Source organism: Ursus arctos, unplaced genomic scaffold, assembly GCF_023065955.2.
Source record: "Ursus arctos isolate Adak ecotype North America unplaced genomic scaffold, UrsArc2.0 scaffold_16, whole genome shotgun sequence".
In the NCBI taxonomy this organism is placed as follows: domain Eukaryota; kingdom Metazoa; phylum Chordata; class Mammalia; order Carnivora; family Ursidae; genus Ursus; species Ursus arctos.
In genome coordinates, this window is record NW_026622830.1 from 12,995,898 (window position 1) to 13,019,367 (window position 23,470).

General features: G+C 52.2%; 1 protein-coding gene across 3 annotated transcripts in view; it reads left to right on the plus strand.

Annotated features, from left to right (window-relative positions):
• The window catches only part of SULF2 (sulfatase 2), a 112,622-nt gene that overhangs the window by 36,508 nt on the left and 52,644 nt on the right, over window positions 1-23,470 (plus strand). For all 3 annotated transcript variants that reach the window (XM_026503686.4, XM_026503685.4, XM_057312483.1), the window contains exon 3: window positions 9,618-9,857. In XM_026503686.4, the coding sequence (XP_026359471.1) occupies window positions 9,618-9,857 (240 nt within the window). The remainder of the gene's footprint in view (window positions 1-9,617; window positions 9,858-23,470) is intronic.

The following is a 23,470-nucleotide window of genomic DNA, read 5'->3' on the forward strand; positions in this document are numbered from 1 at the left end:
GCTAGCAGACGGCAGAGGAGGAAAAATTAACTTCGTGATCTCTCTGACAGTCCCGTGTTCATTCATGGAATTCCAGCACGGCCTCTTCGACATCTGCTTCATTGATACCGGGTTTAGGAACCCATTTCAAGCCTTGGCTTCTTGGAGCTAAAACCAGCAACAGCATTTGATTTTATTTTGTAAAATCGCATAGTCAGGAGCGGCTCCCCCTCTGCCCCATCGTGAGGGGAAGTGGGCTGAGCAGCGGGTCCCCGGCATCCAGTGTAATTTTTCCGGGTCGAGTTGGACGCACAGCACTCATTGCCAGCTGACAGCAGTGAACCCATTCTGGCACAGGGAGGGGAATCAAATGTCATTGTTCTAGAAACAATGGAGTCCCTCTGCCCAGATGTGGTCTCCGTTTCTGCTGCTCATCCCCAGGCCTTCCTCTTGCTGCCCTACTGGGCACAGGGCTATTCCAGGCCGTAGGACGGATGGGGCCCAGCCTCCCGTTTTGGTTAAACAGTCTGCCGGGGGCAAGAGGCTCACAATCTGATCCAGTGACATTGCGGGCATTCCAGGGACACTCAAGGACCCGATGAGGGCTGCCACGGGAATTCCAGCCTGGCGGGCGGTCACCAGTGGCAGGAGGACAGCGCAGGACAGGACACAGGTGCTTTGCCACTGGTGGCCCGAGCTGATGATGGCCCTTCCCCCACTCCCCCCTCCTGCCTGTTCAGGGTCAAGGTTCTGTTCTAGCCTATATCCAGACCTACAGCTCTCCTCCCCCTCTTAAAACCTGCTCTCTGTGGGGCTCTGGGTCATGGTAAGTTTTACTTGGAAGGTTTACTTAGCGGGTCCCTTCAGCTGGAATAGAAGCAGCTACAGGTTGTAAACTCAGCGCCTCCAGGGCCCGGCAAGTCCTGTGAATGTGGAAAGCAGGGAGCGTGAAGAATCGGAAGGGACCTTCTGAACCAGGCCCTTGCTACTCAGGTCCACTCACCTTTGGACCCATCAAGGCCAGATCTCTGTATTTTTCAAGTAAAGCCAGAGAGCTGGATTGATGTGAGATCTCCCTATTTAAAAAAAAAAATTAGCAATTAAGTTAATTTTTTAAACACCTTTCAAGCACAACTTAAACACACAGGCCAGATTCCGTCCAGAGGCACTCTGTGAACTCCGTTACACAGTACTTGGGAGTTACAGTAACTAAAGTTTGTAACAGCTAACGTGTATTAAGTGCTTTCCGTGTGCCTTGTACGGCGCTAAAGGCTTTGCACGTATTTTCCTCAGTTACATTTTGGAACATTCCATAGGAAGGAGGCAGGCAAGGACACTGAGGTACATGGGGGAGTTAAATCATTTGCACAAGGTACCAGGTTAGTAGGAAGTGGCAAAGGCAGGATTCGAACTCAGGCCACGTGCCCTCAGAGCCCTTCCTATCATACTGCATGAGGTGACAGAGAATATTCTAGAATTGTCCTTGAATTTCACAGGCAAAAGAAACCTTTTACTAAAGCTACTCATGTGCTATATTTCTACAGAAGGGAAACGAAGACCCAAAGAAGGTCCGTGGTTTTGTAAGACAGCTCACACTCTGTGCTTCAGGCTCTTTGATCCCCAGAGTCTAGAACAGAAGCGCCTACGTGTGCATTACACCCACAAACACATTTAGTACTGGAACGTGTTTACTGTATTGAACTGAACAGGTGACAATCATTCAGAGAAGGCTGGCACCTAGAGAGGACGCAGGTCGTGTCCCCTTCACCCTCAGCAGGTCCCCGTGCGAGGTGGCCCTTCAGCTCCTGCTTTTCAACCCATGGAGAGGGGAAAACACAGCCTGGCCCCGTGAGCCACTCTAGCAAATTAAGGACCCTAAGGAGGAGGTCATTGGAACCACTAATCTGTGACCTGCAGGTCAGAAGCCCAGGTGACAGCTAGCGTCTGAGGTGGGGGGTGAGGGGTGGGGGGCAGACTCGTGGGACTTGAGCCCTTAACCTGTGGAATCCGATGCTAACTTTGCGTAGACAGTGTCCGAAATGAGTTGAATTCTTGGACATCCTACCGGTGTCCCAGAAATGCTTGGTGGTGTTGGGCATGGGGGGCAATACCCACACTGGAGTTGGTTCTATGAACCTGAAAAGAGTTGGTATGAATAGAAATGTTTAATATTTTTCACAGAGGAAGGGGCTCACGAAAGCAAGAATGCCAAGAGCCCACAAAGCTCGTTAAAAAATCTCCAGCATTCTTGATACACTGAAAAAAAGCATAACTAAGCATTTCTGTGGGCAGGTCCTGCCTGTGGCCTTCTGCCTGTGGCCTTCTGACTGTGGCCTCTTGTTTAGTATTCAGAGTTACCTGTGGTCTCTACAGATGTGAGGGGTCCTTGCCAAAAGGCCTCTGCTAGAACATTCCAGGCTAGATTATCTTTTCTCCAAATGAAAGCACAAGTGGGAATGTAACACATATCACGGAGTATTCATAGGTTAGCCTGTTTCCAGTCAGTTCTCTTCTCCCTCCCACACCTCTGAGGTATTTCAGATTACAGGAGTGACACAGTCTTACCTTAAAATACTCAAATAATTCAAAGCAAAGCCTTCCCCATCCACCATTCACAGTGCTCATCTCAGAGGCAACCATTATCTACAGTTTATGAATCGGCTAAGAACATTGTCTCAAGGAGCAAGAAGGGGAGGATGGAGACAGCTTAGTCAACACAGCCCAGGGAAAGCCTCCCTGAGGAGGCAATATTGGCAAAGACCTGGATGATACAGGGGTGGAGGTGGGCGTCTAGGCTGCAAGCACAACATGTGCAAGGGCCCTGAGGCAGGAGCATGCTTGGTGCATTCTAGAAGCGGACGGCCAGGGCAGAGGGACAGTGGGGGAGAGAGGTACAAGTTGTAGCTGGGGAGAATCAGTGTCCAGGTCACATGGGGTCTCCTGGGGCAAGGGGGGGACTTTGGCTTTTATTCGGAGCAAGATGAACTGTTGGTGGAAGAGTTTGAGCCGAGGAAATCATGCTGTGGCTTCACCTTTTAAAAGGAGCCCTCTGGCCGCCGAGGGGCGAGCATCGTGCCGGGGCCGAGGGGAGGGGGTGGAAGCCAGGAGCCAGTAGAAGAGTCCGCCTCAGCAGTCCAGGTGAGAGACAGGTAGAAAATGCTGATTTAAGTCCAGGCCCTGGGTTTACTGAAGGGCTTTCTGTCTTCCCCGCATCCCATCTCCCTGCCAGGCTTTCCGAAGGAGGGATGACGTCACAGACTCTAATCGTTTGCCTATAACTTTAAGAAAACCAACATCAGGAGGCATCATTTCCTTAGTTATCCGTCACAATCAGTAACTCCGTGCCACCCACGACGGGGTGCACAAGTCTGTCTTGGAGGGGTGTGGGGTGCACCTGTACCCGGCTGGTTCAGGTCTCTATGGCGAGAAGGGGGTAGGAACTACCCAAGCCCTGGGAGTGGCAAAAATCGGGTCATGTTTTGAATCTTGAAAGTCCCCAGCACCCGCTCGTTCCCTGGCAGTCGCACTGACCCAGCCCTGTGGAAGAGTTTCCCGAAATGCCTTTCTGTCGTGGGTAGGGCACGGGTTCCTTGTTTTTACAACTTACAAACTTATTTTGATGTGCACCCAAAAAAAATTTTAATTAGCATACCAGACACAGAATTTCACGTGGTTCCTTGGGTTGAGACTAAAGTTTATTGTTTAAAGTCACTTTAAGAAACGATATCAGAGAATGATAAATAATAGCACAGGCGGTATACTGAGGCGGCCCCAAGAAGCCATCAGGAAGGGGCGGGCAGGGGAGCGTCGTGGGGGGTTATGCTGCATCATCGGTAGGGGTGAGACCATGAGAGTCACCGAGAAGTGTCAGGGGGACCTCAGCCCTGGCCCGGCAAAGTCGGAAGGTTCAATCATGGAAGGAAACCGGGCCTGTTTTTGTCTGCACGTCCCCAGGTTTATGTCGGACGAAGCAGGTTTTGCTTGGCCGGCCTGACGTCAATGAAAATATTGAAAACTGGCCTTTCTCGCTGCGCGGCCACATCCTCCAGGTTTTCCCCTCCCGGCAGAGCTGTCTGTCCATCTGCGCCAGGGCTGGGCCCGGCAAGCAGGTTAGATCCCGTGGTTTGGATCCTGTGGTTTGGGGGTCCAGGTGTGGACTGATAGAACCTCAGGGTTGTGACAGTTTTAATAAAGCAGGTCACTGTCCCCACGGGGACGCTTCTGCTGCTTCTGCAGAGACACCGCCGTCCTTTCTGGGCCTTGCTAAATTGTACTTGAGCGGGGGATTGACACAGCTCTCCTGCAGCCGGCTTCTTGGGGCAGGGGTGAGTGCACTGAGCACGCACGCCCAGGGACAGCGACGGGACAACAGCGGCCCGTCGCTCACCTCCTCGGGATAAGAGTAGGAGGGAGTCGTGAGCACTTTGAGACCCTAGTTCTGAGCCCATGAAAAATAAGAAAGGGTTCCGCAGGCTGTTTGCTTTTTGCCAGCGCAGCGTTCGGGGCTGCTGACAGCAGGTGAATTATTCACCAGGTGGCGGCCTCCTGCTTCCCGGAGAAGAGTCTGGCAGGCCGGGTGGGGAGCCCGCTTTGTCCCTCCTGCAGTCCCCGGAGACCGAGAGAGGCCAAGTTCTCATGACCAGCTGCTCCGTCCTTTCTCCTCGCCGTGTGTCAGGAGCGGGCAAAAAGTTGGTGCTGCCTGGAATGCCCTGGATGCCTTCCTACGAGGAATAGTTACTGAGTACCTACCGTGTGCCAGGCGCCGCCCTGGGCCTCAGGGCTGGGAGACGCCGTCGGTAATCCCAGCCCTCCTAGTGCTGACCTCAGGGCCGCAGGCAGACAACAAGCAAGATAAATATGTAAATATATAAAAGTATAGGGTTCGTTAGAGATAACAGACTCAGAAACTTAGAACAAAGAAGGGGTCTGAAGGGTCAGGGGCCGGGAGTAGAGACAAGAAGGGGGTGAGGGCACAGGCCATCGGGGTCCTTCAGGAAAGGCATTCCAAGCAAAAGGAACAGAAGAGGCAAAGGCTTGGAGGTAGGAGCAGGTCTGAGGCAGAGACGAGGGCCCTGTGGCTACAGAGAGTGGGCAAGGGAGGGGGTCTGCGTCCAGCAAGGCCTATGGATGACCCCAGGGACTCTGTGCTCTGGTGAGTGGGAGCCACAGAGGGTGCTAAGGAGAGAAGGCACTCTGCCTGCTGCTCGCAGAATACATGGTCCGCGTCTGGTCAGGAGGCGAAGCAGTTGACCTAATTCGGAGGAGAGGATAACCGGGTGCCCAGGGAGGGGGCAGCAAGTCTGCACGGTGCGTATGCTTGGCGGGGGGGGAATAACAGGCCTTGCTGATGGATTGGATGTGGGAACAGAGAGGTGGGACCAAGGAGTAGCAAGATGATTGTCTAACTGGAGGAAAGAGGAGGAGGCAGGGGGGACAGCTGACCGCAGGAGCTCCGTTTAGCTGGTGTGGCACTGAAGGTGTCTGTAGGACAGCCACGTCACCTCACTGTGAAGGTGAGGTTCTAGATTGTACGTAGCCCGTATGTGCCAAACGCCAGCCAGCCCCTCACCTTTCCAGAATGTTCTCCTCTGTGTGCTGCTGGTACTCGTATCGACCTCTTTTAATCAGCTGTAGTTGTTTTGTTTTAAAGAACAAGAGTCCACCACCCTAACTGAGAGAAGCCAGGATCACTTGCCCTAAGTAGAGGACACTAAACCCCTGGCTCCGAGCAGGCGGCCGGCTCACTCCCCGTGGAAACAGGAGTCGTGTAGGTGTTAAGGACGAGACGGCACCACTGACCTTGTCTCCTGGAGCTGATCGTAGTAAAGGGAGTCACTTTCCCACCGCTGGCATCCCCGATCCTTGGCGACGTGCTTTTGTGCTGCTCCCATGGCTGGCGTGCACCTAAAGCCCCCTCTGGGACGGCGAGGGGACCCAGCCTCCAGCCCAGGACCCTCCTGAGCCTCACCGAAGCCGAGAACTGACCAAGCGCATAGGGAGCTCTTTGCATTCCCTGGGTGTGTTATCACGACCTCCTGTGTGGTGTGGACCATACGCTTCTGGAACGTGACGCCCAGCACCTGCCATTCCCATCGGACAGGCCTGGGTTTGAGTCCGCATAGCCCGCTTGCCGAGCTCTGTGGCTCTGACTGTGGCTCTGTCCTCAAAAGGGCTGTTGAGAGGATTAAGTAAAATGATGCCCGACACACGCCCAGCAAGGTGCCTACAGCAAGCCCACAGCCAACCAGACTCACTACTATTAAAAACTTATTGGCGTAGTACCCTGCCCTCTGCCCCAGGAAGAGGCTGGACCTGCTCATCCATGAAATTATACTAGGAGGTTGCCAAACCAAGGCCTTCAGGGGACCCGGCAGATAACACGAATGGGCGAAATGGGTGCAAGACTACAGGGCACAGTGGGGAGTGTGGCAAACCGGAGAACGGGATTCAGCTCATGCTATTTCAAGTGAGATTTTTCACACCCACGACACAAAGCACACATCCGTGAATGCAAACCAGCTGGGGCTCTTGAGTTCTATAGAAACGTAAAGAGGAAGAGCCTGCGTTTTGTGAATTTAGCAGATATTTACTGAACACCTTCTGTGTGCCATAACAGTGAACAGAGTAGGCCCAGATCCCTGCCCCCAGGTGGCCGTGCCAGGAGGGGCAACGGGCAGCGTGCAAACAGGTGACCTAGAAGTGGTGTCCGAGGGCAGGAGGTGCTGCGGGGAAAAGGGGGGGGCATGGCAGGTGCCAGAAGCCAGGGCAGCAGTGTCTGTTCTGGGCCAGGGAAGGCCACGCAGATATATGACGTTTGCTCCATAATCTGAGGAGGCTAGGAGGGAGCCCTCCAGGCAGAGGGCATGGCTCAGGCAAAGGCCGAGAGGTGGGAAATGTGGCTGGTGTGCAAGCCTGGGGCCTCGGGGGCATGCCCTTGATATCTCGGTTTGCGGTAAAAATTCAAGGTAGAAAGAACTGATGGGCAAGCAGAAGGCCTGCCTGGAATCCTGCCACTTCCCCAGGCGGGGCCCAAGGCCGGTGGGGTCCCCTGGCCCTGCCGGTCCCTGAGATGGCGCCCTGCTCCCTCTGCAGTTTCCAGCGTGTGAGCACCAGATGGTCGAGGCAGCCCACCTCATCTGTCCCCTCCAGTGGGAGGTGTCACACCTGGTAGAAACCCTGTAATTGCCCACAGTTACAGCTGGGTCCCCTGGGGCTTCTTGGGAGGGCGTGTGACCTTGAGGAGAGATGTTCACACAGTTCTGAGGCCTGATGATTCCTGTTCAGTTCGTAACACAAAGCCGGTTCTTCCCTCCACCCACTGCTGGCAGCCTTAGCCGAGAGGCTCGGGAACACACCTGGTTCCCGGAGGGCGTCCCTTATAAAACCACCTCAGGTGCTGGGCTGGAAAGGGCAGGCTTTGCTGTGTCTCCTTCCATCACTCAGTGAGTTTTTATAGAGCACCGATTACATATTCCCCGGGGGGTGTTGGTGGGGGAATGGACAGTGCCCTGAGTCACCCGGAACTCTCAGCCCAGGGAAAGTAGATCATAAACAAATGAAGCAGTAAAGGAGACCGTTCAGAAGGAGATAAATGTCAAGGAGAAATGTAACACTGGTGTGACAGGGAGTAAACAGTGGGGGCTCCTTCAGACGGGGAGGCCGGCCAGGCCTTGCTGGGGAGGTGACCTCGGGTTGAGATCTGAATAATGGGATAAACCAGCAAAGCAGAGTCTCAGGAAGAGTCCCAAGCAGAAGCAATAGCAAGTGCAAAGGTCCTGGGGCAGGGATGAGACGGGAGCATGTGAGAACCCATGAGGAGGCCAGTGTAGCCAGGTGAACAAGGGGGAGGGGAGAGATGAGGTCAAAGGAACACAGGAGGTGGGTTGGCAGCAAGGGCAAGTCTGGAAGAGTCTTAGGCCAGGGTAAGGAATTCAGGTTTTCTTCCGAGTGCCATGGGAAGCTATCCAGTGGTTTTAAACAGTAAGGAGATAGGATCTATGTTTGCCTCAGGGAAGCTCTAAGTCTGTTTCCGTCCCTATTTGGCAGAAAGGTGGGATAAAAGAGCCATATAAATCTCTTCTTCATTCTTCCCCAGTGGGGGCAGAGGGCCGAGGTGGGTCTGATGAGTCGTCCTTGGGTCTCTAGGGGGCTGTTGGTGATTGCGATAGGCAGTTCTCCAGCGAAAACTTCAGCTGCCTGGTAGACCCTGTATTGGTTTACTCTTTCATAGTCGTAGAAGCCAGAAGTCCAGAATTAAGGTGTTGACAGGGTCATGCTTCCTCCAAAGGCTCTAGGGGAGAATCCGTTGCTCTTCCAGCTCCTGGGGGCCCATCTCTCCAACCTCTGCCTCTGTCCTCACACGACCATCCCCTCCATGTCTGTGTGTCTTCTCCCTTCTGTCTCTTACAACACACCTGTCATTGGATTTAGGGCCCAATGTAATCCAGAACACTCTCACCCCAAGATCCTTAACTATGTCTGCAAAGACCCTTTCTCCAAGTAAGGTCACATTCCCAGGTTCTGAGGGTTACTGCACGGACATGCGGGGGAGGGGAGGGGCTTGCATCACTCAAGCCACAGCAGACCCTAAGAACTTTAAGGAAAAGGAAAGCAACTGAGGGCAGCCACAGAAAGGAAGAGAAAAAGGATTTCCTCTGACTATTTCCCTAAACCTACTAAATATTCAGATACCAGCCATCATGTTACGCATCCACTCTGCAAACATTTATTGAGTGCCTACTGTATATCACACACCGTGGAGGCATTGAGGATCGAGCACTGAACAAGGCACATAGTCTTTGCCCTCGTGGCGCCCTCAGCAGGGCAGTGACCGTGAAAGCATCTGTGCACAGTACGGCTTCCAGAACACAGTAGTTTCCTTTCCTTCCTAAGTGCCTTTCACTGCTACAGTTTCATTGAGAAACAAGAAAAGGCACGAATGAAGCCCCAGTACCTGGTGGTATATAATTAAGTCCTCATAACACATGCTGCGTGCATAATAAGAGCTCAAGGGAACCGGAAGCCAGAGTGATCACTGGAAGAGGTGTGCCTTGGCCGGGGGGCTGAATCTGGGGAGAGGTGGGCAGTGGTCTCCAAAGTAGAAGAACCATGTGGGCAAAGGAGCAGAGCATTTGGCCGAGGAGTGTGCCAGGAGGAGGTGAGCCCAGCGGGCTGGCATGACCGGATTTCAGTAAAAGTGAACAATTCTTGGGAAAGTTCCAAACAAAACAAAGTAGAATCTTTCCTTGGTTTACATAGTGGTTGCTTTCCAAAAAAAAAAAAAAAAAAAAAAAAGGAAATACACTGCACATTAATATCCTGCAAAAAAAGATGTTCTGTTTCTACATAAAGTTCCACTTGAGGCTCGGATCATTTACAGACAGGTGTTTACCCGCTCCCCATGACCACCCAGTGGAACGGGGGACCCAGGAAATTTCTTGCACCGATAGTCCTTGCTGGCCCCCTTCCCACATGCAACAGTGGTGCCCCCCCCCCGTCTGTCCCCAGAGATTTCCAAAATGTACCCCCTCCCCGGGGACGGGGGTGCCACCCTGCTGAGAACCACCATTGTCCTGTGGCCCGCGGGGGCGCGAGTCCGGAGCCGGCCGGCCGCCCCTCACCGTGGCTCCCGCTTGCAGGTTCCATGCAGGTGATGAACAAGACGCGGCGCATCATGGAGCAGGGCGGGGCGCACTTCATCAACGCCTTCGTGACCACGCCCATGTGCTGCCCCTCGCGCTCCTCCATCCTCACCGGCAAGTACGTCCACAACCACAACACCTACACCAACAACGAGAACTGCTCCTCGCCCTCCTGGCAGGCACAGCACGAGAGCCGCTCCTTCGCCGTGTACCTCAACAGCACGGGCTACCGGACAGGTAAGGGGAGCCTCGGCCGTGGTGCCCGGCGCCCTGGCCTCGCGCCAGCCCGGCGTCCCTAGGCTGCGGGGATTTTAGATGATTTTAGGTAGCCCACGGACAACTTCATTTTAATTTAAAAGTTGTGCATTGATACTTTAGAAAAATAGAAAATGATTTGCCTTATAGTAGTGAAAGAAACTGACCTTTTCAAAGGAATTTGAATTTTTTTTAAAAAATGAGTCCGTTTAAAGTATGAAACAGCACAGAGAGGCTAAGAGTACTCGTGCATGATTTACATTCACTGTGAGTTCTGTTGGGGACCAATTTGTTGGCTTCAGACCATCAGTATGGGAGAACGTTCCAGAAGAACATTGGGGTGGGGGTGGGGATGAAAATTGGTGTGGAAAATGGAGAGGGGCATATGTGGGACAGTGTGGCCACCCTGCAGACTGGCCTGGGCATTGACATGGATGGTTGTCCACTTGGCTGTCTGGACTACCCAGCCGGGTCCACCAGTCCTGTGGTCAGTGCTGCGGTGTGCTATCCTGGGGGGAGGGGAGATGCAGGCAAGTGGGGCTTCCTGTTTATCTTGCGGGAGGTACCTTGGTCGGTTCCCAAGGCTCACCTGCCAGGCCTGGGGCAAAAACACAATGACAAACATTTCTCTCTAGCACCACTGAAAAATCCTCCAAACTCAATTAAATCGAATTGTTAAGAAGTGAGTACTCCCCACCTTGGGTAAGGAGCCAAGGCAGTCGTGGAATCAGACATCGTGCCTGGGATATCACTACCCCAGGGCAGCTGTGACCAAGGGACAAGGGGCTTGTTTGGTGGGAGTAACAGGAGGGAAGGATCGATGCCTCCCTTAGCTCAGAGATGAAGCAGTCTTCCAGGCTGAGGGGGCTTTCCCTCGGATACACGTGTGGCTGGTGGGGCACATTGGGGGTGAGGAGCAAGAGGAAAGTGTGCCTCCTTGCAGATTGAGTCTCCTGCCATAGTCACCCAGATTGTGGATCCTCCTGAGAGAACTAGGGAGGCCTCGATCCTATACACAGAAGCCTGTTGGTTCCTGGGTCTCTGCAGAAAGCCACAGGTGTCAGAGTTTTCCACGGGCACATCCCCCAGGTGGTTGTGGCGACCTGCAAGTGAATAGAAGAAGCAGGACAGGGGTCCCGCAGCAGACCAGAGGGCTCCTATTGGAAGGGGCATCTGCCACTCAGATCCAGATAATTGTAGCCATTTGTGCTTAGGAGTACCAAGTATTTCTAACCTGAATTTTTAACTGAAAGCTGCTGATATTAAAAAAAAAAAAAAAAAAAAGTTGCCAAACTCAATTTTTAAAAAAATGTACCATAGGGGCCGAAAAAAGCTGTCTGAAGGCAGAGTGTAGCTCCTATTCTGACCTAGAGCATCTGACCAGAAGGTCTCTGTAGAAAACTTTAGATCTGATCTTAGAGGAAAGGATTTCGGTTTTTTGCTGAACGTGATGTTAGCTGTGAGCTTGTCACATAGGGCCTCGCTATGTTGAGGTACATTCCCTCTGTACCCACTTTGTTGAGAATCTGGATCACAGCTGTTGGGTTTTGTCAAATGTTTTTCTGTATCGAGATGATCATAATGGGTTTTATCCTTCATTTTGTTCACATGGTCTATGATACAGATCAGCTTGCATATGGTAAACCATTCTCGCATCCCTTGAGTAAATCCCACCTGATCGTGGGGTGTAATCCTCTCATTGTGTTGTTGAATTCAGTTTGTTCAGATTTGTTGAGGGTTTTTGCATCTGTGTTCATCCGGGATATTGGCCTATAATTTCCTTTTCTTGTGGTGTCCTTGCCTGGTTATGGTATCAGGGTAACGCTGGCCTTGTAGAGTGAGTCTAACAGTGTTTTCTCCTCTTTGTTTTTTGGAGGAATTTGAGAAGGATTGATGTGAATTCTTCTTTAAATGTTTGGTAGAAGGTACCAGTGAAGCCCTCTGGTCCTGGACTTTTGTTTTTTGGGCTGTTTTCGATTACTGGCACAATCTCCTTACTAGTAAATGGTCTATTCATGTCCTATTTGCTCATGATTCAGCCTTGGTAAGTTGTATGCTTCTAGGAATTTATCCATTTCTTCTAGGTTGTCCAATTTGTGGGTGCATAATTCCTCAGAGTAGTCTCGCGACCCTTCGTATTCCTGCGTGACGCCTCTCATTTCTGGTTGTATTTAGTTGAGTCGTGTGTCTCTTTGTCTTGGTGAGTCTGTCAATTTGCTGGATCTTTTCAAAGAACCAGCTCTTAGCTTCATCTTTTCTGTTGTTGTTTTAGTCTCTGTTTCATTTATTTTCATTATAATCTTTGTTATTTCCTTCCTTCCACTAACTTTGGGCTTCATTCCTCTCTTCCTGGTTCCTTGAGGCGTGAAATTAAGTGGTTTATTTGAGATTTTTCTTGTCTCTTGATGTAGGCGTTTATTGCTATGAACTTCCCTCTTGGAGCTGCTTTTGCTGCATCCCATAAGCTTTAGGATGTTTTCTTTCCATTTTCATTTGCCTCAGTCTCTTTTTTTTATTATTATTATTATTTCTCTTGATTTCTTGTTTGGCCCAGTCATTGTGCAGTAGCATCTCGTTGACTCTCCCCATATTTGTGAATTTTCCAGTTTTCTTCTTGTGATTGATTTCTAGTTTCCTACCATGGTGGTTGGAAAATATGCTTGATATGATTTCAGTTTTCTTAAGTGTATTAAGACTTGTTTTGTGGTCCCACATATGATCTGTCTGGAGAATGTTCCATGTACACTTGAGAAGAATGTGTGTTCTCTTGCTTTGGAATGGAATGTTCTGTAAATGTTAAGTCCATCTGGTCTGCCATGTCATTTAAGGCCAGCGTTTCCTTACGATTATCTGCCTAGATGATCTGTGTGTTGATGAAAGTGGGGTATTAAAGTCTCCTGCTATCATTGTATTGTTGTCTATCTCTCCCTTTAGGTCTGTTAGTATTTGCTTTATATATTTAGGTGTTCCTAAATTGATCAGAGATTCAGCTGCTTTCCATTTCTCCTTGTACCTCATTGATGAGAAATGTGCTCATGTGACTGCAAAAGAGCCTAAGAAATGCACTCTCCATTCTAGGTAACCATTTTCCCAGCTAGAAATTCCTTTCTGTAGGAGAAGATGACAGCGGATACAGAGGGAAGATTATCAAACTGTAGTAACGGTTCACAACCGCTTGTGTGTGTGACCCCCTTTTGAGTACAAGAGGTCCGCCTGAACTGTGCAAGACTGGAACGAGGAAAACATTCCTTAAGCGCACCAACTGTGGACCAACATTTCATGTAAATAGTGCTTTTAGTGCATTTAGTTGGGCCTTTTATCTTGGGGGAAAAAAAGGAAACGACAAAATTTTGAAAATAACCTTATTTGATGTCCTATCTCATAGCAACAAATGTTATGTTGTGATGGTGACTAATGGGTTCATTCTCTGAGCAAATGGGTTGGTGAAGGGACAGCGGGAGGTGGGGTGTGACTTGTCCAACAAATGGAAGCGATAACACAATGTGATGTCCTTCGTTGAACCCGCACTTTGCACAGCAAAATCATAACAGGTCGTTTCTGCAGAAGCATTTGGGACTGGATCCGTTTTCCCGCGGGCCTCTCTGCCTCCTTTGACTTCTGAATCTTCCCCCCACGAAGTACTTCCTACCTCCTCATCCTTTCCAGCGGCCTCTGCTTCAGTTACCTCATGGATCAGAATATTGTTTGTCAATGGATGTGCGTGGGCTTCGAGCCGTCCTCCAGCATCCCTGTAATCAATTTCACAAAACCTGGCGTCTTTTACAAGATTGGCGTTTTCATTTGGCGCACATCTTGCTTTCTGCTACCCCGTGCTTGCAGTAGAGATAGACAAAGGACAAAGCAAGAGATTCGAAGTTGAAGCAGGATGAATATCCGTTTGTTCGTGGGTATTTCTGTATGTTGCCTTCCCCTGTCTCCGGGGACTGGGGTCTCAATGATAAACACCCCGAAAGGGACGAATTGCATCTTCTTTTTTTACAAAACGCTCTCAGTCAACTCTTAGCACAGGTCAGCTGCCTGAGTGTGCTCGCTTGTGTTTCATAGCCACGGGTCAAAGTTCTATAGTGTTCTGGCAATGAGACTCCTCCCAGCTCTTTGCAGAGCCGTAGAGAGCAAGGACTCTGCCTGGGTTCGAGTCTCGATTCCGCCACTTTCTAACTGAGTGCATTTGAACAAGTTCTTTAACGTCTTAGTCTCGGTTACCTCGAGGGAGGAGAAGAATGTTACTTAGCTCCTAGGGTTTTATGGGGATGAAATGTCAGAACAGTGACACACAGGGAGCACTTACGCAGTGTGAGCCCTGACGACGGTGACATTTACACAAGGAGCAGTGGAGACAGGAAGTTGTGCACGTGGATTAAAGTTGGCAGCACGTGTCCTACCTCTCTGGTCATCAGCAAAACGCGAATGAAGGCGACAGTGGCCATAGCAAATATTCAGAGGCCCCCTCACACCAAAAGTGGGTGGGGGTGTGGGGAAACAGGGAGTCCCACACATTAGCAGGGGGAACGTACATGGGCACCTCCATGGCCCACGAGCAATGTGGCGATTTCCAGCAAATCGGAAATCCAGGACTGGGAATGGGGAGGAAGGAAAGCATACTGAGGTGGCAATCACAGATTTCCACTACGCTGCTTTGGGGGGGATGGGGGACACCTTTCCCGGCGCTTGCTGGCGAATGAGACAGAAGTGCCCATTGTCTTCTCGTTGGGGTAACGTTTTTCTCGTTGCTCGCTGCCATCTGAGTCTGGCAGTTCTGAGGTGGTTTCCGTGCCCAGCCTCTGCCATCTGGTACAGACTTCTGTAGGGATGTGGGCACTGGTGGCGAGCTTTCGGCTCCTCCCTCATCATGTTCTAGAATGCGCCAGGGGAGGCGGGGGCGGGGGGGGCTCTCATTACAAGCCCAGGCTACATCAAGGCCCCCAGTTGAAGCTGTTTGGAGATTTGGCCTTGAGCACCCCAATTATTTTCACTCTTCTGCTCACACAAAACTGGGAAGGGAGGTCAGCCGAGGGTCTGCACAACTTGGCTGTCAGCGTTGGGCGGCCACCCTCACTTGGGGGGGCAGTGACTCTGGGCCAGTCCGCAGGCCCTGGTGGGGCACGTGAGGCGTTGGTGGAAGCTGGGGCCTCTCGCACAGGAGGCCAGGAAGGCGGCCCTGGGCATGGTGGCATCCTTGACAAGACTCGCTGCCGCGTGTGTGTGCGTGTGTGTGTGTAGGACCGCACAGACGTGAGCACTGGTGCTCAGGTGCCTTCCTCCTCACCCCTCCCTCATCCCCCCACTCTGCTGGATCTGCCTTTAGCCTCTTGCCCTGAACCCCACGCTGAACCTGAAGCCCGGCCTCCAGCTGCCTACTTACCATCTCCCCTTGGACGTGCACCTGGCATTTCAAACCTGACGTGTGCAAAGCAGCCTCCTGACCGCGTCCCCCTCCCCGAGAGCGTCCCACGGTCTCCCCTGGCGGCTCCAGGATTCCAGAACCTTCCTGTCCCTGCTTTTCTTCCTTCCTGTCACTCCACATCTAGTCATCAGCAGACCCCCACCAGCTCTCTCCTCAAGGTATTCCAGAGCGCACTCCCAGCACCCTTCCCAGGGCTGCCACCATGTCCCGGCCGGATGGCACAGCCCTCTCCCCCCTGCGCACCACTCCTGGCCTCACCCGCTGCGCTCTGTTCCCACCTCAGCAGCCGGAGGCATCCTGTAACCTCGTCTGCCTGCAGCCCTCCCGTGGACCCCCCACAGTCACCTCTGGGTGCTGATGATCTGCCCCTCACCTCTGGACCACCTCGCTGCTTGTCCTCCCCCTCCATCGCTCCACTGCTTCCTGTTTCTCAAACAGTCCACCAGGGACCCCCTGAAGGGACTTTGTGCTTATTCTTTCCCTTTCTGGAAACTTCTTCCCTACACATCTGCATGGCCTGTTCACTCACTTCCGTCAGATCTTTATCACCTCCTCAGAGAAGCCTTCCTTGACTAGCGCATCGAAAAGAGGGTTCCTGCCCCCGTCTATCCCCTCATCCTGCTTTATTTTCCTTCAGAGCTCTCGTCACCACTTAACATCTATCTGTGTATTTGTTCAACCTCGCAAGTTAAAGGATGTCTCCGTCCCCCCAGCCTGGCTGCTGCCCAGTCCGTCTCTCTGGCCCTCTCCAGCACTAACGTGGGCTCGGCCACTGATCTCACTGGTTGCCTTCCTTCCAAAACCTCCACTCCATGGAAATGGGGACGGCCTGGGCTGTCCCCTCTGGCATCCCCGTGCCTGCAAGCGGGTGCACCCCGTCTTAGGCGCTCGGGGAATCTCGGCAGGACGAGCGGATGAGTCTGTGTGTCCCGTCCACAGCCAGCAGCCCACCCCCCCTCCGCATCTTTCTATACCCCTCTCTTCTCTCCCTTCTCTCTCCTCCCCACCCCCACCATCTCGGCCCCTCCTCCTTTCTTCTTGGCCCTTCTGCACACACAGAGAAGAAAGGACTTGGATTCTCCCTGCGGGGGCCCCTGGTGCAGCTGTCCCCCTTCACAATGGCAGCCTTCTCTGGGCTTGGCCTCTCTCCTGTTTGTGCTCCCCGCTCCCTTCCTCTCCCCTCAAGTGAGCACACACACGTGTGCACACACAGCTCCCTTCTTCCCTCGTCCAGCTGCCCCTGCTCTCCGGCCTGGGGGTGTGACCACAGAGCGTTTTCACTCGCCCTGCAAAGGAGACCCACCTTAGGAGTGCTGACAGGCGTCAGGCAGCCCTCCAGGCCCAGGCTGGCCCAGGGCGTCCTTAAGAGGGACACGTGTGTTACATCCACGTTCGTCTTCAAGCTGAATGTCTTTTAACTCCGATTTCATGGGCACTCCCTTTCTCCAGGATCTTTAAGTTTCAAAACAAGTAAAACATTGGTGCAGGAGTCTAGAGAATTTGCTTCTGCTTCTAACTCCTTTGTAACCTTGAGCTGAGACCTGGCCCCCTCTGGCCTCAGTTTCCCCATCTGTGCCTTAGTTTCCCATCTGTGCAGTGGAGTTACAACATAGGCGTGTAAGTTACCTAGTGCCTTTCATATGACCCTACCCTTGAGGGTCATGGGACCAGGCCCACACATCTGGGAGGGAGGCTCCCGGGGGTTGGAAGAGAAGGGGGCCACTTGGAAAGATAGGAAGCAGATGATCACGCTTCCCAAGTTTTCCGAAGCTGGGTGTGAGGCCGATGGGCGGAGATTCCTCTTTGCCCCCAGGCGACACTCGAGCAGAGACTCTCTGTCCCGGTGGGGTAGCTGGTACTTGGTGTATGGGCTTCCTGTGGCGGCTGTAACAAAGCCGGCTCTGAACAACAGAACTATGTTCTCTCATGGTTCTGGAGGTCAGCAGCCCCAAATCAAGCGTGAGCAGGGGCCACACTCCTGCTGACGGCTCTTGCGGGGTGGGGGGGGGGGGGATCCTACCTTGCCTCCTCCATCTTCTGGGACTTGCTAGAAGTCTTTGGTGTTCCTCGGCTTGTGGCTGCCCTGTTCCCGGCTCTGCCTCCCCAAAGGTCCCTCTCTGCGCGTGGCCTTCTCTTGTGCGTGTCCGTGTCCAAATTCCCCTCTTCTTCTGAGGACACCAGTCACTGGATGAGGCCCCACCCTAATCCAGTAGGACCTCGTCTTAACTTGGTGACATCTACAAAGACCCTGTTTCCAAAGAAAGTCACGTTCACAAGTACCTGGAGTTAGAACTTGAACGTATATTTTGGGGGACACAATTCAACCCACCTCAGCTGGGTTCTTTCACACATACCACCTGATTTAATCCCCCACAGTGACACGTTAACCTCTATTAAAGCTACAGAATCTTCCATTAAATGAGCAAACCCCGCAGGCAATCAGGGACTCTCAGAAAAACCCACTGCCTCCCCCTTCGCCATCCGCTGTGGTCCTAAGCGTGGCGCACTGTGGCCGCCCAGCCCGTGGGCAACTTACTTGGGTTCAGCTCGGAGGGTCTCTAACTTTTATTTCACTCAAGGAGTCTCTAACTTCGGTGGCCTTTAAAAGAATCGTGGAAGTCAAAGAAAAGTGAGAAGCAGGATGCTTTGTTGAGTGGGTGTGTAGAGCCTCTGAGCCTCTAACGGTTCGAGGGAGTTTTCGGGCTACATGTGACCTTTGGCAGTCTCTCCCTAGCGCGAGCTGCAACTCTGCTGAACATTCTAGAAGGGCCTACCCTAGAGCTGCTGGGCCCCACACGGTAGTCACTGGCCACTGGGAACTATCTGACTTTAAGTTAATTAAAAATAAGTCAAATTAAAAATTCGGTTTTCTGGTCCTCTTAGGCACATTTCGAGTGCCCAGTGGGCCCACGTGGGGCCAGAGCAGATGGTGCAGGTGTAAAATGTTTTCTGTCATCACAGAAAGTCCTCTTGGAGAGCCTTGGGGTAGAGTATAATTCAAGCAAAACTTTGGAGAGGGGCACACACACCTTTCAGAAGATAAAAAGAATGACAACAGTAATTTTAAACACGCAAGTTGTTTCTACGGAGCCTTTACCGTGCCAGGCGCTTACGTGCGTTTAACCCCCACACACGCCTGCGAGGTGGGTGCGGCCCCTTCTTCCTGTGGTATTCCCCTCAGGCCCGAGCTCCACGAGCTGGTTCCTTGGCCCTTCCTCTCCAGGCCTTCCCAGGCCATCCTGAGGCTGGGCCACCGGTCAGGGTTTTGGGAGCACAGGGCAGCTCCCCAGGAGGGCTCCAACCTGGGGCCTGTGGTTCCCACCTGTCCACGGCCAGGTCCTCCCTCTCTGAGGACCTGGCACATCCCACCCTGTGGCCAGCAGGTCACTTCCAGCAGAACGCATCTGTGCCGTCGTGGGGAGAGGGCTTTCAGCAAAGGGAAACTGGGCGCCCCCCTGTGTCTGCCCTCCCAAGGCCGCAGACAGGTCCGTTCTCCACCACTGTGCCTGTGTGAGCCCTTTGCTACCCGGAGAAACCAAAGCAAACACACCTGTGGGGTGGATTCAGCCCACAGGCCACTGGTTAGCACACTTTTTTCCAACCGGGTGGTTCCCAAGGGAACACACTGCCCCCTAGGGGCCAAAATCTGTGAAAATGTTTCTGGTGGTTGTCAACAGTGGAGGACGCTGCTTGGGGTCCTAGGGGCAGGACCCAGGGACCTTCTATGGCCGGTTGTGCACGGGAGAGCCTGATGGGGCTCCCAAATTCCCTTTTGTTCCACGCGGCTCCCAAGTCTTCTACCAGATCGTTACATGACTGGATTCTTTTACATGTACTGTGAGCTGAGCCTTGACCCTAAGTCCCTTGTATAGATAACCGCCAGAGGTATTCTGCACAGTTTTAGGACCCTCTGAATTTTCCAGGGATGGAAGTGATCAGTAAACGGAAGGAATGTATCCTACTTGAGTGCAAAGCTTTTCCCGGAGTTATCCCCCGTTACCGAAAGTCGGCGCTGAGAGCACGGCTACCAGAAGCACTTGGTTTGCGAGCGCGGGGGGCCCACCCAGCCTGCGTCTGTCTCTCACACGCCTCTGAATCCGTGTCTAGGTGCCGCCTGACTACTCCGTCGCCTCTCCTTGAGGGATGGGCTCGAAAGTTCATACGGAAATTTTTCTTGGTTATAAATTGCCTTCCTTCTATTCCTCTCGTAGGTTGTAATTAGGGCGTTGTATTGATTTTTCGGGAAAAAATGTGCCTAGGTAGTTTTCGTTACCTGCAGTTTTCTTTCAGGAAAATAAGGGAACGTTACAAAATATTTGTCACAGCAATGGACGTCCGTCTCATGGTGTCGAGAGCCGCTCTTCAAAGGATCAGCTTAGTGTCACCTTCCTCCAAAGTGATAATTAAATATCCAATGATGGATAGTCTGCCCAGGCCTTGTTCTAAGAGCTGTTGGGGGTTTTCTTCACACCCCCTGCCCCCCCCACCTGTTCCATCCTTCTGGACAAAACCATGCTTTTAGAGGTGCCTGGGTGGCTCAGTCGTTAAGCGTCTGCCTTCGGCTCAGGGCGTGATCCCAGAGTCCTGGGATCGAGCCCCACATCAGGCTCCTCCGCTGAGAGCCTGCTTCTTCCTCTCCCACTCCCCTGCTGTGTTCCCTCTCTCGCTGGCTGTCTCTTAAAAAAAAAAAAAAAAACATGCTTTTAAAAGGGACAGAAAGATTTTCAAATACCACCCTTCCTGATGTGGACTCAGCAGGTGATAAAACTTGTCAGTAGTGCTGGGGGAGGCCGCCGTGCCAGCTAGTCAAGTTTCCAGGACGTGGATGGGCCCCAGCTTCATTTGCCGGAGATGCATGGCCCTCCCGAGGAGTAGGGGGCCCAGGGCAGCCTGTAGTTCGAGGCCCAAGCAGCCCGCCCTCCACACCTCCGACACTGGGACAGCTCAGCCTTCCTCCGCAGTAATGAGCTCGCCACAAACAGCCAGGAGCAGCCCTCAACCTTCACTCTGGTTATTTGCTCATCCCTGCTTCTCCCCAGTGATTAGCCATTCCTCCTCTGCACCCGGCACCAAGAGGAAGCTTTGAAAACTGGAATTCTAGCCATGTCACTCCCTGCACAAGACCCTCCATTGGCTCCCCAATGCCCTTAGAATAAACTCAGCTCCTTGCTAGAGCTGCCAAGGCCTTGTTCAACCTCAGCCTGCTCCCGTCTCTGTGCATATCTCCTACCTCCCTTCCTAACAACACTCAGACTGCCTGGCCTCCTTGCTGTTCCTCAAACAGTCCAAGGTCACACTTGCCCCAGGACCTTTGCACTTGTGGTTGCATCTGCCTAGAGCACTGCTCACACAGCTTGTTTCTTATCATCATTCACCTTCTGTCTCTAACATCCCTGCTGCTTCCCTGACCTCCCTGCATGAATTAGCCCTCCCCAAGCCCTGTCACTCTCTACCATGACACCCTGCTTTATGTCCTTTGTAGAATTTATTATCCCCTTGAAGTTATCTCAGGTGTTTGGAATTTATTTCTTGCCTATTGTGTTCACTGCTGTATCCTCCTGTCCAAGAACAGTGCCAGGCAGGTACTGGGTGCCCAATAAAGATTTGAATGAACAGAGGACTCTTTGGCCTTAGGCTTGAGGTAAGCAAAAAATGAGAACAAAATGGAGTGTGGATTACTGTCTCCCTTTTCCAGCATTCAGAAATATAATTGCAGTTAGTTCAGGCAAGTTTAGCTAAGTCCCAGTACTCAAACATTGTCATCAGAACCTGTCTTTCTGCTTCTTGGATTTTCTTTCATCTGGGTTTGCTTTATGCTTAGGAAGGTTCTGCTTTGTGGCGTTAAGATGGCCCTCAAAGGTCCCACCCCACTGGCATGGTGACCCTGGCTGAAAGAGAGAGCCTCTTCCCAGTGCTCCAGCAAAAGTCTCAGGGGAGGCTTTCATTGGCTCAGCAAGGGTCATATGGCCCTCCCTTACCCAATCACAGAGGCCAGGGGGCGGGGAGACACCCTGATTGGCCAACCCCAGATCACGTGCCTAGCCCAGGAGCTGGGAGCCAGGAACAGCCTCACCTGAATAGGTACCTCAAAAGGTACAGTTACCAAAAGACAGGAAAATGGATGCCCGGCAGAAAACTGAAACAGATGTCTACTATAAAAACCCAAATCCAGCTTTTCCCCCCTCAAGGGGCAAGTGGGAGGAGAGCATTTCTCCCAGCTCTCTTTGCTTCCAGCCCAAGATGCCTCCTCCGTGTGTAATGATGCCCCCAGCTTCCTTGTTTGCTTTCCCACAGTTCTCAGTTCAGCAAGATCCCATCTCTGGCATCCAGAACTTCCAGAGCATTGATCTATCACTTTGTGCCGCAATTTGCGTTTGGTGTCTTTTCAAAAGCAGAAGAAAGAGACTCATGTTGTAACCTTGCAAGCAGCCCAAAGTTAAAAGGATCCAGTTACAGAATATCAGAAATGCCCCAGCCCGAAGAGCTCTGGGGCTCGGGGTTTATTTAATGCCTTTCTTCCCGGCCCTGCTTCCTCAGCTAGTTTGTCTGCCAAAAAAACAAAGCCTTCAGTCCTGTGGCATTTTGCATCTAATATTTATGGTGCTCTGGAGTTTGCAAAAGCATTGCCTTCTCATTTATCACTTGTACCTCAGGAGACCCCAGCTCCACCCCCAGAGAGTTAGTGGGATTGTTTTCCCCTGCCCAGATCCGGAGCCCCCAAAGCCAAAGGATGGATGGTGAAGGTCTCACGACCCAGGGCCCTCCTCTGGGCAGTAGGGGTGAGATTGAACCTTGGCCGGGACCAGCTCAGCTTCTATTCTGTACCCCTGGGGACCACATGTGGGTCTTGTAAAATAGCAGCCAACAGCCCAAATTCACACTTCAACCCCAAATATGTGCTGTTTGAATTATAAGGTGTTTTTTAAAATCTGGAAACTTCACCAAAAAGTTCAGTTTCTAAACTTTGCTTGGTGGGGGGGGTGAGGGGGGGCAGGGCAGGGAATGTGCTTGGGTGGCTCAGTCAGTTAGGCATCTGACTTGATTTTGGCTCGGTAATGATCTCAGGGTCATGAGATCGAGCCCTGAGTTGGGCTCCTCTCCCTCCCTCTCTCTCTGCCCCTCCCCCACACACTCGTTTGCAGCTCGTGTGCACTCACTCTCTCTCAAAAAAAAAAAAAAAAAAAAAAAGATCTTGCCAGATATTAGCAACATTCCTGGACAGTAGGGGGTCAGTAGACTGCAGCCCACAGAAATTTGTTATCTGTTTTTATAAATAAAGTTTTATTAGAACACAGCTTTTTCATTCGTGTATTGTCGGCAGCTGCTTACGCTCTACCATGGCAGAGTTGAATAATTGCCACAGGACCACGGGGCTGCAAAGTGGAACTACCTACAGCCTGAACCTTGGCAGAAAAGGTTTGCAGCCCCCTACTAGATGGCAGTCACCAACTAGATACGTGTCACAGCTCCCCCCTCGCCCAGTATTTGTTAGAATATAGGTACAGCTGGGGGCGTTTCAGTCCCCAAAGAACAGTGGTTTAGAGATGACAGGTGTTTATTTGTCTCTCCTTTGACCGTTTGGGCACTAACAGCCCAGGGCTGATAGGCACACCTGGTGTTGGTGCCCAGGCTCCTTCTGTGATGTTGCCCCACCATCCTGGGGGACTGCCCATGTCCCGAACGGCTCACCACGTCCACAGCCAGCCAGCAGGAAGTCGAAGATCCAGGGGAGGCACACACGCTTTCTGTAGGCACATTACCAGAGCTCACACTACTTCCACCCACATCTCCTCCAGTCGGTCATGGCCACTTCCGGCGGTGCGGGAAGCTGAGAATGTCACCTCCATTCTGCTGGCCTTGGACCCAGCTAGTAATTCTGCTTCTGTAGAGAAGCAGCACACGGGCACTGGGGCGACACAGCAGGCTCTGTGAGGCTTCACGGGCATGGCTAGAAACCCCATTCCCTGCACACCTCTCCTTCTCTTATCCTTGGTCCGTTCCATTCATTTGCGGGAGCACCTGAATCTCGTTTGAGTTTGTGTGCCTGGTTGTAAATTATGCACGCTCTCTCCCAGGGGAGGAGGAAGAAAGGGAGTTGATGTGCTCCAGAGCAGAGGGAAGGTTGCAGGCGTGGAATCATACCAAATGCGCCCCTTCTTACGTAAACTAG